Source organism: Vigna unguiculata, chromosome 5 (genome assembly GCF_004118075.2).
Source record: "Vigna unguiculata cultivar IT97K-499-35 chromosome 5, ASM411807v1, whole genome shotgun sequence".
NCBI lineage: Eukaryota > Viridiplantae > Streptophyta > Magnoliopsida > Fabales > Fabaceae > Vigna > Vigna unguiculata.
Genome location: NC_040283.1, coordinates 907,658 through 923,998, shown reverse-complemented (window position 1 = coordinate 923,998; position 16,341 = coordinate 907,658). Strand labels below are relative to the sequence as shown.

General features: G+C 27.6%; 1 protein-coding gene across 3 annotated transcripts; it reads right to left on the bottom strand.

Moving 5' to 3' along the window:
* Positions 1-12,289: 12,289 nt before the first annotated feature.
* On the bottom strand, positions 12,290-15,579 carry LOC114185358. Of its 3 annotated transcripts, none has more exons than XM_028073032.1 (4): positions 15,274-15,579; positions 14,928-15,138; positions 13,184-13,400; positions 12,290-12,891 (listed from the first exon to the last, which is right to left on the bottom strand). In XM_028073032.1, the coding sequence occupies exons 2-4, from the start codon at positions 15,129-15,131 to the stop codon at positions 12,404-12,406; spliced, it is 909 nt and encodes a 302-aa protein (XP_027928833.1). In that variant the 5' UTR covers positions 15,132-15,138; positions 15,274-15,579; the 3' UTR covers positions 12,290-12,403. The 3 variants fall into 3 exon arrangements, with proteins under 3 accessions (XP_027928833.1, XP_027928832.1, XP_027928830.1); XM_028073031.1 differs by having other exon boundaries at positions 14,928-15,176; positions 15,274-15,578; XM_028073029.1 differs by having other exon boundaries at positions 14,928-15,578.
* Between the last annotated feature and the right edge of the window lie 762 nt (positions 15,580-16,341).

The following is a 16,341-nucleotide window of genomic DNA, read 5'->3' as shown; positions in this document are numbered from 1 at the left end:
TTTTCTCTCAGTTTATGTTCTTTAATTTCCTTGCGTACTTAATTTTTCCCCTTTCATACACTAAGGATCCCATCGCACCGATATGATGATGATAATATATACGAGTTAAGTATGTTTTTAGTCTCCAAATTTTGATCTAAAATTGGAACTTGTTCATGTCCAAAACTTCGATACATTTTGGTCTCTAAACTTTAAAAATAAATGAATATAGTTCTTTTAACCCAAATACGTTAACTTTTTTTTTACGTGTTAAACACATCTCTCAACAGATATTGAATCGGGAATGTCTCAAATAATATAAACAACTCCAATACTAACATGAAACACATCCTGACACGTAAGAAAAAGTAAATGTAATTAGATTAAAATAACTATTTTCATTCATTTCTAAAGTTTAAGAATTATAATATATTGGAGTTTTGGACAGAGACAAATTCCAATTTTAGATCAAAGTTTAGGAAATAAAAACATACTTATCTTTATATTTATATATATATATATATATATATATATATATATATATATATATATATATATATATAAATAAAAGGTTCACTTCCTAATAAATAACAATGGACCCAAAAAATTATAAAAGATAAAATAATTGATTATGAAACAATCCTTTAGACGAGATTGGTTGATGAACGCTTCTTTTAATTGCATTCAATTCAACACTACACTTCTTTGTCGACATGTTGTATCTGTTCAAGTATATTTGTGATTTCAAAATACAACAAAGGCCCTCTTGTCTTTTGAATGATAGAGTGATAGAGGGTGACAAAATTATGTATAGAGAAGTCTGTTTAAAAAAATGTTTCGTTTTTTGCTTTTTTATGGAGAAAAATGTTTTTGTTTTTTGCTTTTTTATCGGGAAAAATGTTTAAATGTTTTTGTTATTAATTAATAAGAATAACGAAAGTTAAAAATTTAATTGTGAGTCTAAGTTTTACAGTAAGTAAAGAAGGAGAAAGTTAAACACTATTTCTCTAAGGTTTTGGGTTAAAAGTAATGTTATTCTCATGTGTGGATTAGACTTGTGTTTCATTAGTGTTGTATCTCTTCAACGATTTAGAAAAGCCCTATAACGTCACCCATATAACATCTGTCTAGAAAAAGTCCCACGTTAAAAATGACCAGTGGCATTTTTGTAAATTATTTGACTTTTTTAACGTTGCCCATTCCAACACAGACGTAATTTAACGTCTGACCCACAGTACCCCGACGTTATGTAAAAATTAACGTCTGAGCTCTCTGCCCCTGACTTAATTTAACGTTTGACCCACTCTGCCCTGACTTAATTTAACGTCTGACCCACTCTGCCCCGACTTAATTTAACGTATGACCCCCTCTGCACCGACGTTAAGTAACGTCTGACCACGCAGCCCCGACGTCAATTTTTGGGTTTTCTCTACGCGAAACGCATAAACCCTAATTGTTTCGTCGCGCCACCAATTTTTCGCGAAGCTTCTTCGTCGGCAACCACCATTCCGAGCTCCTCCAGGTAATTTTTGAACGTTTTTCACCACCAAACTTGTTGGGATTTGATTATGGATTGATTTTAGGCGTTTTGAACCGAATATTTTCCGTTTTCATCCTCATTTGCAGTGTTTTGCGATCCTTCCCGTCGATGACCATTATTCCGACCTCCTCTAGGTGAGTTTCGAACATTTTTCACCACCAAACTAGTTGGTATTTGATTGTGGATTGATTTTAAGCGTTTTCAACAGAATATTATGCGTTTTCATCCACATTTGCATCGTTTTGAGATTATTTTGCTTGTTATCTCTTTTTCATTGTATGTATGTAATTTGTTGTATTTTTTTATTTGCAATTATAATTTTTATCTTAGACTATTTTTTTTTAGTTTTTTTGGCCTATTTCTTTTTTTAATTGAATTTTTATAATAATATTTGTAAAATTACGAAATAAAATTATATTTATTGTTATTTGTAAAATTGGACTAATTGTATTTGATTTTTTAATATTATTGTTGCATTAATTTGTATTTTATGTATGTAGATTTATTATAGATTCATTGTGGACCAAGGTCGATCTGCCGTATATGGATTCATTGAACCTCAAACCATTCAACCTTCGGGAAACTCATATGACCAAATCAAATTTTATTTGCAAACATGGATGGTTGAGTCAAATAGAGAGATCTACTTTGCGCCATACATTGATGCGTATGTTTTTTTTCTAGTAATATTTTATGAAGTATTATTAATTATTTCTGCTAAGTACTTGTGATTGACGGTAGGTATCATTGGCAACTATGTGTCATCATTCCAAGACAATGCACGGTTGTATGGTTTTATTTATGCCATAGGAAGATTCCATCTGCTTTGAAAAATATGTTACAAGAGTAAGTATTAATTTTTTTCAATAACTTATGTATCTACTTAGTTATAAAAACTAACATATGTTTTATGTTTCCAAAATTTCATTAGAATTGTGAGTAAGCCCAGAGGCCAACAACTTAAAGTATTATATTCAAAGGTTAGAACTCATTTAGTTTAAAGTTATTAATTTTTGTATGTCAACTTATGACTTTGATATGTGTTTATTTTATTTGTAATGTTTAGTGTAACAAGCAAGAAGATTAATGGGAATTGTGTATATTAGTTTAGAATATATGTTGAAACTTAAGTGTTATTAGATATAACTGTAACTCCATAATTGTGCTAAAATTATTATGAAACTGTTCTGGGAATTTGCTGATTTTCAGGTGTGGAAATGTTGTAAAAACAACCAAATTAAAAAAAAAACAGAGCAGATTGACGTCTGGTGGTGCTCTGACAGACGTTATTTAACGTCTGAGCTTACTGTGGCCGACGTTATTTAACGTCTGTCAGAGTCCAACAGAAGTCAAATTGCTCTGTTTTTTGGTTCCATTTAGCGCGAAAATTGACGTCTGCTGCTTTTGGCCCCGACGTTGGATAACGTCGGACCCCTTTTGCCCCGACGTTAAGTGACGTCTGCTTTGTTTTCCGACGTTATTTTAACGTCACCCAGTACGACGTCGGTGTTTGGGCAGACGTCAAAGGTCGAAAATATCGGACGTTAAAAGACTTTTTTGTGTTAGTGGCCCTCTTGTCTTTTGAATGATAGAGGGTGACAAAATTATGTATAGAGAAGTCTGTTTAAAAAAATGTTTCGTTTTTTGCTTTTTTATGGAGAAAAATGTTTTTGTTTTTTGCTTTTTTATCGGGAAAAATGTTTAAATGTTTTTGTTATTAATTAATAAGAATAACGAAAGTTAAAAATTTAATTGTGAGTCTAAGTTTTACAGTAAGTAAAGAATGAGAAAGTTAAACACTATTTCTCTAAGGTTTTGGGTTAAAAGTAATGTTATTCTCATGTGTGGATTAGACTTGTGTTTCATTAGTGTTGTATCTCTTCAACGATTTAGGTTAAGAAAATCAAAACTTTTTTTTTTGAAAATAACAACGCCCTTTATTAGAAATAAGAAAATACAATTGATTTAAAAAATAAAGTAATTATAAAACTTGTGTGTTTTTCGAAGAAAATAGCATACCTCTTTTATAATAAAAAAAAGTAAATATTAGAGTAAAGTTTTCTTGATATGAGACTTTTTTTCTCACATTATTTTCATGTCATGTTTTATTCTTGATCATTTCAATAGGTCATAATAGAATAAATCTAATATAAATTTGTTGATATTAACTTTGTTATAACCACACTAAAAAAAATAAAGTGAGTAATAAGTTATAAAGTTGATTGTCACATGTATGGTAAATCAAATTTGGGATTCTTACAAGTAGATTGTTTTTTATAAGAAAATTATGTAAAACTCTTTAAATTTCACATAAATTCTTACTAAGAGTGGTCTTTAATGACCACTAATGCTACCTTTAATTCTCACTAAATACATCATTATTTCTCATCATGAGAACATGAATGATTCATCTTATAACTTTTGTCTTCCCGCATGACTATTCAACATCATAATTAAAAACATAATAAAAATCGGGTTAAATATGTTTTTGTCCCTTAATTTTCAGTAAATTCTAGAATTAGTCAATTTTAAAACTTTGAACATTTCAAGATTGTACTTGAGTTGTTTATACTGTTTGACACATTTTTGTTTTAATGTTAAGTCAAATACTATTATGAAACACACTTAAAATGTCAAATAAACTTAATAAAATTTGATTAAAAAAACTAAATCCACGTATTTCGAAAGATGAAGGACTAAATTGGTCCAAAGTTTTAAAATAGACTAATTTCAAAATTCACTGAAAGTTAAGGGATCAAAAACATATTTAACCTCAAAAATTACAAACAAAACCCAAAATTGTATTGACTCCCTCTTATTACTAATGTAAATCTTTTGCATACTTATATGTTTTGTCCTCAAATGAAATACAAGACTTTTTGTAACATGTAAAGCACTATAATTGTGATAATATACAACATATTTTTTGTTCCAATTGGTTCTTGCACCTGATCTTATAATCCCATTTGTAACCATTAGTTTTTTACCTTCTAGAAGTTCAACAAATTTTCATGGTTTGTTTCTACGAAGAGATCTCAATTTTTTATGTATCGTTGTCATCCACAAAGAAGAATATGAATCATTTTTATCCTCATGAAAAGTTGAAAGATTTTCTTTCTTATGATCCATTTTCTACAAAGACTACATCTATGTTAACAACCTTGTCGATGTGAGATCTATGAACAATACTCAATCATTTTGTCATCATAACCCAATAATATATGTTTACTAGATTTTAGGTCCAACTTAGTTCTTTACCGGAAGTTATATATCATGTACACTTGACAACCAAACATGGAAGGAAAAATAATTAAGTAGTTTATCTTTCTATATCTCCTTTGGTGACTTCAAACAAATTGTAATTGACGGGAGTTACATATCATGTACATTTGACAACCAAACATGCAAGGAAAATAATTAAGTAGTTTATTTTTTTATATCTCCTTTGGTGACTTCAAACCAATTGTAATTGACGATAATTTATTTTTGACACATAACACTTTTCCTCTATCAAGAAGAGTTACGCTCTTCCCTGGCCTAGCCAACAGCATGTCAGGTCTGCAACCCAATACACCCCAACCCCTCACCCCGGGATTCCCTCATCGCAGGTGGGTTGTTGTCAGTGGGAATCGAACCCCAAACCTGACCTTTAACATCCTGGCCAAACCAAAGATGTCACCAGTTGCGCACCTACAATGAGGGAATCCCGGGATGAAGGGTTGGGGTGTATTGGGCTGCAGACCTGACATGCTGCTGGCTAGGCCAGGGATGTTAAAATTCCTACCTAGCGTAATGAATAAAGTCCAATATGTTTCTTTTCTAGTAATAATTCTAACGAACTTTAATTTATTTTGCTTGCTTATTCCAAAATATCCACATAAAGGTAAACTAATCCCTTTAATTTTTAGTAAGATTACATTTTATCGCTACTTCTTAACTTGTTGCAATAACTAATGCAATAGTATCCTGCATGTATATCTCCCAAAATAATAGATACATTTTCCATTATCTACTTTACTTTAATGAATGCTCAATTCTCTATAATACCACAATGGTTGCATTTAAAATTCTTCCATATGTGAGACTTTAATCTACCATAATTTTTACTTCCTCTAAAGTCACATTTTCTTGACCTAACTCTCATCATCAATAAAGTTTCTATATGCTTTGAACTTTCCATTATTTTTATAACTTAATGTTCTACCGACTTCTTAAAGCATAACTTTGTTATCATCCTCAAAGAATTAATATGTATCAATATTATTAATTTTTTTACATGGATATTGACTTGATTATATGAATAAGGTAAACTCTAACATAGAATCTCTACATGCTTACTTTCTTGTACATTGAAATTTGTTGTTAAAGATTAATAAAATAAAGTATTTAAGTTATTTACATGATTTTTCATTGATGTGAAATCACCTACTTAAAAAAAGTTAAATTTTATCTTTAAGAATATATAAAGTCACTTAATATTGCATCTTTGTCATTTGTAAATAGATTTGTAATAACATTATTATTATTATTATTATTATTATTATTATTATTATTATTATTATTATTATTATTAAGTCTTTCATTTGTCTATATCTTCCTAATCATGCACTTTTATAATCCTACATTGTGTATTCAATAATACAAATAGTTCTTTTTTTTATGTGAAAGTTATGCTAATCATAATCACAAAACATAGTAACATTTTTCTACCTCATTATTCCACAACCAAAGTGACATAATATTGTCAACGACCAAACTCTTGTATCATTGTTAGATACTAAAATAACAACTTAATGACACACGACTAAAAATACAAACAAAGTGAGAAAGAAAATTGATAATAAACAATTTTGTAATCTTATTAAGCGAATGATAGTTAAAACATCTCTTTTGTAAGTTTGATAAGAAAAAAAATAACATCCTTTATATAAATAAAAAGATATAGCTATTAAAGAATGAGATGTTTTTTCTTCTCTTAATTTTTCTCTTACATAACATTAAAAAAATGTTTAAATATGTCTTTTGTCTCAAACGATCATACAAAATTGTGTTTTGTCCCTCAACTAAATTAAAAAGTATTTAGTTCCTGCACTTTGTAAAAGTCATATAACTTCCACATATTATTTGTTGGAAATAATATTTTAATAATTTTCACAAAATTTTACAAAATGTAAAAGTTAAATATTTTATAATTTAGTTTAGAGATAAAATTTTTTATGATAATTTAGAAATAAAAAACATATATAACCCAAAATAATATTATAATTCTAATATATTTTACTTTTAAAAAATATTGTATTGTTATAACAAAAATAATTAACTATCAAACTAGAACTCTCATATATAAACTTCTCATCTCACACTTTCAACTACAATATTTTTGTAAAAGTAATCTTTTATTTTTATATGGGCTGAACATATTCTTTGAAATTTATTAGAAGTTACAAAATCATGACTTCATTTTTTTCTTAACATTGTTTACACTTGTTGCCCTTGTGTTTGTTTACTTACTATTATTAATAGTGAGAACGTAAATTTTTCTTATATAAAAATAGTAATAGTATATTATTTTCTTATATGTGTTCAATTACGTAAATCTATTACACACATTACATTAGTACATATTTAATTCCGAGTAAACCCTTATACACTAAATCTAAAAAACAAAGATTTAGTAACAAACTATATTGCATTAGTTTCCCAATTCAAAGAGATTTAGTGACTAAAGAAAGTTAAATCTTAATTAGAATACTATTAATTATTTTGGATATATTCAAACAGATTGGGTATATTCAAACACACTAAATGTTTGAACTACAACAAAATTATAAGGGAGACACTTAAGGAAATATAGATAAAGAATAAAGAAAAGTAGAAGTAAGAAAAAAAAAATACCGTTAAGTGTGATTTTGTTCCTAAATTTTGACGTAAAATTAAACTTTGATGTCCCAAACTTTGATAGAGTCATCAAACTTTAATAATAATATATATATATATATATATATATATATATATATATAATCCTTTTTATTTAACTGCTTAACTTTTATTTATTTGAAATATCAAACACGTACTACAAGAAAATGCATCATTAATAATCTATTTTAATGATCAAAAGTTGTTAGTCACTATAGTGATTAATTTTGATATCAACTTATAAAATAAAAAATTATTGGTTACTAAATAGTCCTTATTATGAATAAAAAAATATAATTGGTTACTAAATTGGTTTTTAAAATTAGTTATCATGATCTTTGCTATCAAAAGAAATTAGTCACTACAAATTAGCTACCTAAGTTTTGCCTACTAAAAAGACTTAGTTATTAAATTAGTCTTTAATTAATTAGTTACCAATTATAACTTTTTATCTATAACAATGACTATTTTTATAATCAATAATTTTTAATTTTATAAATTAGTATCTAAATTGGTCATGTTAACTCACTAAAATTAATTATTAATAAAGTATTTTCTTATTGTGATGATTATTTAAACTTATTTTACATATTTCAACTTAAATGTATCACAAACACCATTTAATAAACAAAAAAATAAACTAACACAAATAAGTTAAAAAAATTATATTTATTATTTTTCATTTGACAACCAAAATATATAAAAATTATAAAAATAACAAATTTTAATTTAAATCTAACTTTAAAGACTAAAAATATATTAACTTAAACAAATATCGAAGTTGTAACTGAAAATTGAACCGACAAAAGGTGTGTTTGAAGCTGATTGAAAGATGGTACAAGAAAACAGTGTTTCTGTTTTGCTATTTTGGGTTCTTCTTCCTTCATTTATAAATGCATGCCCAATTTGGGGAGAAAAGTTTGATCAAGTTTGCAACGAAGTTAACGTTGAATAAGAATGAAAAAGTTATTAAAATAAACTCTAAGACTTGCAGTTACAATTAATTTACGCACAAAAATCTATAACAATATAAAGATAAATAAAGATAAAGAAGATTATCTTTGTATCCACATTTTAAAATATTAATTTTAATCTTTAAATTTTAAAATTGACTATTATTTTACAAATTTTTTATAAAATTTTCTATTTCTATTTCTTTTTTTTTTATTTATTATCGGTTATTCTCTCATTTTTTCTCATATATTTTACTTTAATTTTAATAAATATAATTTTATTTTATTTATTAACTCAATAACATTATAATATCATCATCTACTAATATAATATCACACATTTTTAAAATATGCGTACACAGATGCGATAACGTATGTATTTATGCTAATAATAATAGAATTTGATTTTGCATTCTTTAATGATGTTTATAAGATATAATATTTTAAAATATATTAAAAATTAATATACTTTGAAAGTGGAATAGATTGAGTCTTGAATTATTTTTCTGGCGTGAAAATGGAATTGTTGGAGAAAATTTTGAATACCATAACTGAATTTGTGTGTTTTAATAAGAGGGTTTTGTGTGAAATGTCTTGTGACTGGTAAGTGAAAAGAAATTTAAACTTTTGTATTGTTAAAACGTATTACTTTAATATTGCTGAGAAAAAAAAAACATTAATATATTTTTAGAAAATAGAAAGGTATTACAATAACTTGAGACGATGATGATAGGTTTAGTTGCTTTCTATTGCCAAGAAAGGTTTGAAATTATTAATCATTTGCGTTATAACTTACTCCTTTAAAAATAAGTTAAATCAATTAGCATGGAAATAAAGAGTCTCCATAATTATAAGTGAACGTTACACTTGGAGAAGTAAAATAAAAAATATCAAAAAAATATAAGAAGGAGGAGTTTTTTTTTTTTAATTTTGATTTTAGCGATAAATTTTGATACCAATTTAAAATTTGTTTAAGTACGAAATTTTAAAACACTTTTGTCCTATGTTTAGAAATGAATAGAAATAATAAAATGTAACACATCAACAGTAAAAATGAATAATTTTATGATAAGAAAGAATAAAACAACGATTTAAATAATTTGTAACCGATACAAAATATTAGTTATATCTTCATTTATATATTTTTTTTCTTTCATTTGATCATTTAAATGAATATATTAAAAAAACTCATATTTTTTGTCAATTTTATTTTGAAATTATTTTTGCAAGAAATAATTATAAATTTTGTTATGAAAAAAATTGTAGAAAATTATTACCAATTTTTTTGTAAAATATTTTGTATAAAACATTTTTTGTAACAAATTTTATAAAAAATACTTGTAAATTTTATAATTTTGTAGAAAATAATTATTCACGAAAGAATTACTTGTTAATTAAAATTTTTAGAAAAAATAGTAAAAAAAAAGAGTCTTTTTTCATAAATATTTTAAACAAATTTACAACAAAAATTTCGTGTAATCGAAAATTCTTTGTAGTGAAAATTACTTCCACTTCTGTTAGATTTTTGTTTATATTCATTTGGTAATTAATCATATGTTATATTTAATTAATTTATCTCTTAACTCTATCATTTTTATTTCTTTTCTTTTCATAGCTTTCATCTCGGCTTCAGTTGTAATTACAATAACAAAATAATAATTATATACTATTTGACATATTTTAAAGACCTTGTTTGTTATTTAATAAAGTTTTCAAGTTTATAATAAATATAAATTAACTATTTGATAATGAACTATACATATTGAAAATAAAATTTAATAAATTGTTTTTTTTTTCTTTGTAATAGTGTGGATATTCCAACTGAACAGACTAAAAAAATTTGTTCCAAACCATAATGAGATGATTCATGAACAACACAAGACAGTGGGTATGTCTACTGATGTGTATATATATATATATATATATATATATATATATATATATATATATATATATATATATATATATATATATAAGAAAATGACTGTTATGTATTAAAAACATAAGAAATGTGGATGTATATTAAAAAATTATAAGGCATAAATGTTATTTTATTAAAATATCAAATAATTAATGTCTATTCTAAAATTGAGTCATAAGTGTAATTTTTCTTGAAAAAAAAAACAACTAAAGAGAATTAAAAATTGTATATTATGTGTATGTTTTAGAGATATCACAAAAACTCGTAGCAACTTATAATAAAAGTTTGTTCATAATACCAAATTAATCTTTGGTATAACAGCTAAGGTTTTAATATATATATTTTTAAATATATAAAGACTAGAAAATATAAATATATTATATATCTAATTCAAAAAAATATGAAATAAATCATAAATGTCATAAAATTAATAAAATATTGTAGAAAACTAATTACAATCCCTATGTTTAATAGCAATAAAAGTTTATTTTTTATGCAGAAAAAAAAAACAAATTCTATAGTTTTGGAAAACACAAACCCAAATATTAAACCTATTATAATCGAGTTTAAATTGAATTCATTCGGGTTTAAAAAGTAAAAACGATTTAATTTATTTAATTTGATTAGTCAAGTCATCAGATTGTTTCACTCGAATAAAAATCCCACATTTTTTTAGTTCAAACTCTTTCTTTATGTCTTTCTACAAACCGTCCTAGGTAAACTAATTTAAATTTTAATAAATTCTAGAAACCATCGAAAGCCTTGCAATAATTTTTTTATATCAATGATTCAAATTATTTATCAACTAGCTTTAAAGTCTGATAAATTTAACATGTATTGAATAGAAAATTTGACATAAGATAAAAAATAACTGGATCGTGCGAAGACTCAAAAGCCCAATGGGTTTATCAAAACCAATCTAACAAAGTTTTTTTTTTTTTTATCATAAAGGAAGATGGGCATCGAGTTTATAGTTAGTCATTATTACTATGAAGACAAAATGAATATTAAAGTAAAATATTAAATTCATTAATATCTCCACTTTAAAAAATAAACTAATAATTAAAAGATTCATAATGATTACTGTATAAAAGGTAAATCAAGTGCAAAGTATTCAGTATAGAATTAAAAAAATGGAGTAAAATTGAATAGAATAAAAAAATTGTCTATTGTTCATTCCTACCTTCTTTTTATCCTATTATAAATTTTCACTAAATATATCATAAATATACTCCTAAAGAAATTGAAAGGAACAACCTTTAAATCAATATTCAAGCACATAAGTTCAGAAGTTAGTGCACATGTGGCAAGTTCCATAATTGTGTTGCTTCCATATTCCAAGCTAAATCAAAATTCAAAATCAATCATTATATCCAGATAGATAGTTTCATCATCCTCACTACAATAGTCATTGTATAAATCTTTATTCAATCTCATTATACTACATTACTTTTAGAATCCAATGATAGCCTTTTAATCTGGTACAAGAATTTTTTAAAACCTTCACTTTTAATAATATACTTTTTTTCAACTTTTTAGAAGAAAAAATGTTTCTTTGATAGCTTAGAGTCTTATTTAAAATAAAAAATATTAAATTTTATGTTATGTTAATATGGTCAAGTAAAATCTTAAGAGACTTAGATCCAAAACCTACCACTCTGTAAATGAAGATATATGAAATTCTAAAGACTACTATTGTTGATCACTAAAGAATAATCATAACAATACTATATATATTTGTATTGAAAGATGGTAAAAGAGAGTATGGTACCAAAAATTCCCAGACCCAACAAATAAACGAGGCAAGGAAGTTTTATGAGACAGAATTGTGATTGTCACTGGACACCGACCAAAACCTTTGATTCTGAAATTGCGACACCTCAAACATGGACAAGTAACAAAGAACCATCGTATTGAAAAATGGCTTATTGTTGTTTCTAAGACTGCTGCCTATATGAATCTCTTGTTTGTTGATCAGACTTATTAGGTAGCAAAAGATGAAGATTTCATTGAGCAAGGAAAATAGCCGCAAAATTATGTATTCATTTTCTTTCAGTCTCTTCACAATTTCAGAGCCAAAACCTGTACATGTCCTCAAATTGGTCTGAACATGGCGTGTCTCCATCTCTCAGGCTTGATCCGCCAGTTACTGTCACCGTTTCTGGGCTTCAACATTCTCTCTATTTCCATTCCTGATTGAATACAAGATTGTAGTCTCTTCAGATGTCCACGGCATTGCTTGTGGTCAAAGCAATGGTCGTCGTCAATGTTACTGCCTCCATGCACGTATCTTTCGCATGGTGACTGCCACTTGGCTTGCAAGTATGCTAAGGATCTCCATGGAGGAAGTGGCATGGAGTTCTGTTTTAAAGAAGATCTACTAGCTTCCTCCATTATTCCAAGAAACTGCTTCAGCCTTGCAAAGGAACCCACATAGATAGCAGGAAGCGAATGCAGTATCCTATCATACGAATCAACAGCTCTAGCTATTTCAAAGTGGCTTCGGAAATCAATATCAACAATCAATCGTTCTATGCTTCCCGAATGATCGTCAACCACAACATCGATATATTCATGATCACCTGTGCCACAAGTTTCAGCAAATGAACATCAGCTGGAATTAAAGCATATGCAAAAACATGTGCATATTAAGCAAGTAGAATCATGGAACAACACAACATTTGAGATACTATGGTATGATAGAATATGCCATTTTACTGTCCTAACATGGTAAAAAGCACTTGATGCAAACAATACATGAAATTTCATATATACTACCACAAGCAAGCCAATGGTAGCAGCTTAGCAATGGATATGCATGAAGCAAAAGTAGAATTGTAATTTTGGTGAAATGTTACACACACTATGGTATACCTCCAGGGACCTTGCCTCTACCCGGCCATTTAGATGCACAAACTCCAGCATCATAGCCAGAAAGTCTCATCAAGTTCACCAGATAAAACCTGATACAGCTAGCATAACATGGACCAGAATTCATAACTTTAAGGTTGGTCTCATTCATTGACCGTATGAAGGAATGTACAACTGAAAGCAGCTCACTCTCATGTTGGGCCACCGATAGCTTACAGATCTGTTTCATAGACATGAAAGATAGTCAGGGAAGTTGTCAGAATATCTGTTGATTTTAAAAAGGGGGATTTAGGGGAAGATAAAGCAGAATATTTTAGAGAACAAGAATGCATAATTCTATAGAATCTGTAGAACATAGGTAATAGGTTCTGATTATCATCCATATGTATAGACTCTCCATGTGTATAGAATCTTGATAGATTTAGCAGAGATTATTCCCTAAGATAATAATAAAAGGCGATTCAACTGCCTACAAACTAATACACACGAAAGAGTAAGAATAAGTAGGATGAAAATAAATTGAATAACTGGAAGTGAAAAAAAGAAGTAAAAGTTAAATATGTTTAGTTCAAGAGAAATAGAAGATATGAAAAGAGATATAGAAAAAAAAAAAAGAGTAAAAATACATGAGAATTAGTGCAGTGGATCTCAGCATTTCTAGAATTATTTATCCTTTGTTTCTCTCCTACCAAACAACTTAAATTAATTCCATCCTTTCTCATCTTCTCAAACAAACATACCATAAATACACTGAAACGTGAGATACCTCAACATATTATTTCCAAGTACATAAAATGTCATTATTTTCAACCATATCTTTTATCCAAAGTACATTGGTAGGAAAACATTTACTTGTAGAGTAAACTATAAAATGGCCATTCTATTTCTTTTGTACCTATTTCTGTTTTTTCTTTATTCTGTTTCCATGTAAAAATCCAATTTGGCAATGCTCGAGTTTCAAGTTATTGAGAAAGGACTAGAAACTGTTTCCAACCCTACCCATGGAAAATAAGATATTACGCGTGGCAATTTCTTAATCAAAAACCCAAAACTAAAATGAAAATCAGAGATTTGAAATGCATGTCCAAACTAAAGCCATAGTGCTTTAGGATGTGTTTGCTTAAGCTGCTTCACACTTTTCAAGAAACATTGATCATGAATACTTGTCTCTTGTTGGGTTCACGTATGACATGGTCCAACGACAATACTTAAGTGTTCTTATAAAGCTCTGAAAGAGCCTATGTAAGTGACCCATGGCCCTCCAATACTTTCTTTTTAGCTTATTTCACAAACTTTCACAATTAAGCTAATCAATAAGTTCTCACTTAATCATAGCTTCATTCAGCTATTTATATAATCCATGAAAATTAAATAAAATCCTGTGTACGATATCACATCCAATCAAGAAAAAACTACCAAAGATTTTTAACACACCAATGCTTATGAAGACCCTCCAATCAAATTCAATAAAAATTCAGATGATAGATAAGTAATTAAAAGTTGAAATTAGCTAACAGATTTATCATCACTAACACATAGTAAAAAAAATAGAGCATAAATCAATTGACATCATCAAATTGCTATGTTATGTATCAATTTGTTGAGTTTCAATTGAGAAACAGAGCTTTTGTAATGCAAATACAATCATGCTAACAGTGTAATTTTGTATTTAATTACTGTCCCTCAAACACAGACAAAATGATTCTGCACTATCATTACTCAATAGCGAGAGGTTCTTGGCAATTACCTGAATCCTCTCAGCGAGTTGAGCAAAATCAGAGAGACCTGAATCGCTGTCACTGCTACACCAAGACTCAGCGCCACTACTTCCATTCTCTAAGAAATCACTAACCATAAGCGCCAAATCGTGTTCACTCTCGTGGCTGAAACCACCTTCAATCTCGCTGTCGCCTCCGCCAACTCTAGCCCACAAATCGGAGTCGGGGGCCATACAAACCCTGCAGTCCATCCGATGTCAGCGACGTCGTTCAGACCACTTAAGTCCGAAAACGACACCGTTTCAGACAATCACCACCGAGGCACAACAACAAAACACAGAATCAAAATTCGTCCTAAATTCACAATTTCTGTACCTTTAATTTCACAATCCAATTGAACACGAGGTCCAATTCGCTAAAACGGATCAAAATTTCGATTTCTTTTGCGTTTTCTTTCCTTTATTAAGAAACGAATGTCGATCAAAAATTGCTAAATGTTTGATTTCGTGTTTTAACTCTCCAAGAATTTTGAAGAATCGGAATGAGAAGAAATATAAATAAAAAAATAAAAATAAAAGAAATTGGCCTTTCGATCTGAAGGGATGAACAAAGTCGATTGGCAAATGGAAGATTCTTCCTTTGCAAATGAAAACCCAAAAGATTGGAAGGCGAGTTCGTCGGAGAAAGAAGACGATATAAAAGGCGTAGCTGACATCGAATGACCATTTTGCCCCTTTCGATGTGACTTGGAGAGGGAGGTTACGTTTATTGTTTCTGTTTCTTTCGTATCACAAAATTTAATTAAATAATGCTTAGTTTATTTCACACATCAAATTGATCAATTCTTAATATTGTAATTAGTTTCTTTAACTGTACTTTTCATATGTCAAAATAAATAAAATACTGCAACTTGAATCTTAATCAACTAACTTTATAAAATTACAAAAATTAAGAAAGATACTTTAATTTATATATACCGATAATGAGATGATGTAATAAAATAATTACTGCTTTAGATGTCTTTTTATACAATAGAAATATTTTTTGTATTGATATCATGTAAAATTTAAATATAAAATTTTTAATTATAGTTTTGGTAGGTGGTTAATTTTTTCATATAGTTGTAATTATTCAATTTTACTCTATGCGTCTAAAAAATATTGTTAGTCTTTATTTTTTTAACTCTTTGACTTAGTCTACATATTAAAAAAAAAGTGAGGTGATGATGCAAAATGATTATAAATATCTAGGTGACATTATTTTTTTTATTCATTAAATATAAATAAATTATGAATACTTTAAAAGTTAAATTATGTAAAACATTATCTAATAATTTGAAGCAATTAGCAAATTAAATTGACCATCGTTCAAATATTCACAACTTTGTGATAGTTTAATAGTAAAATTATAATTGTCCATATTTAAAATATATAAACAAAAATG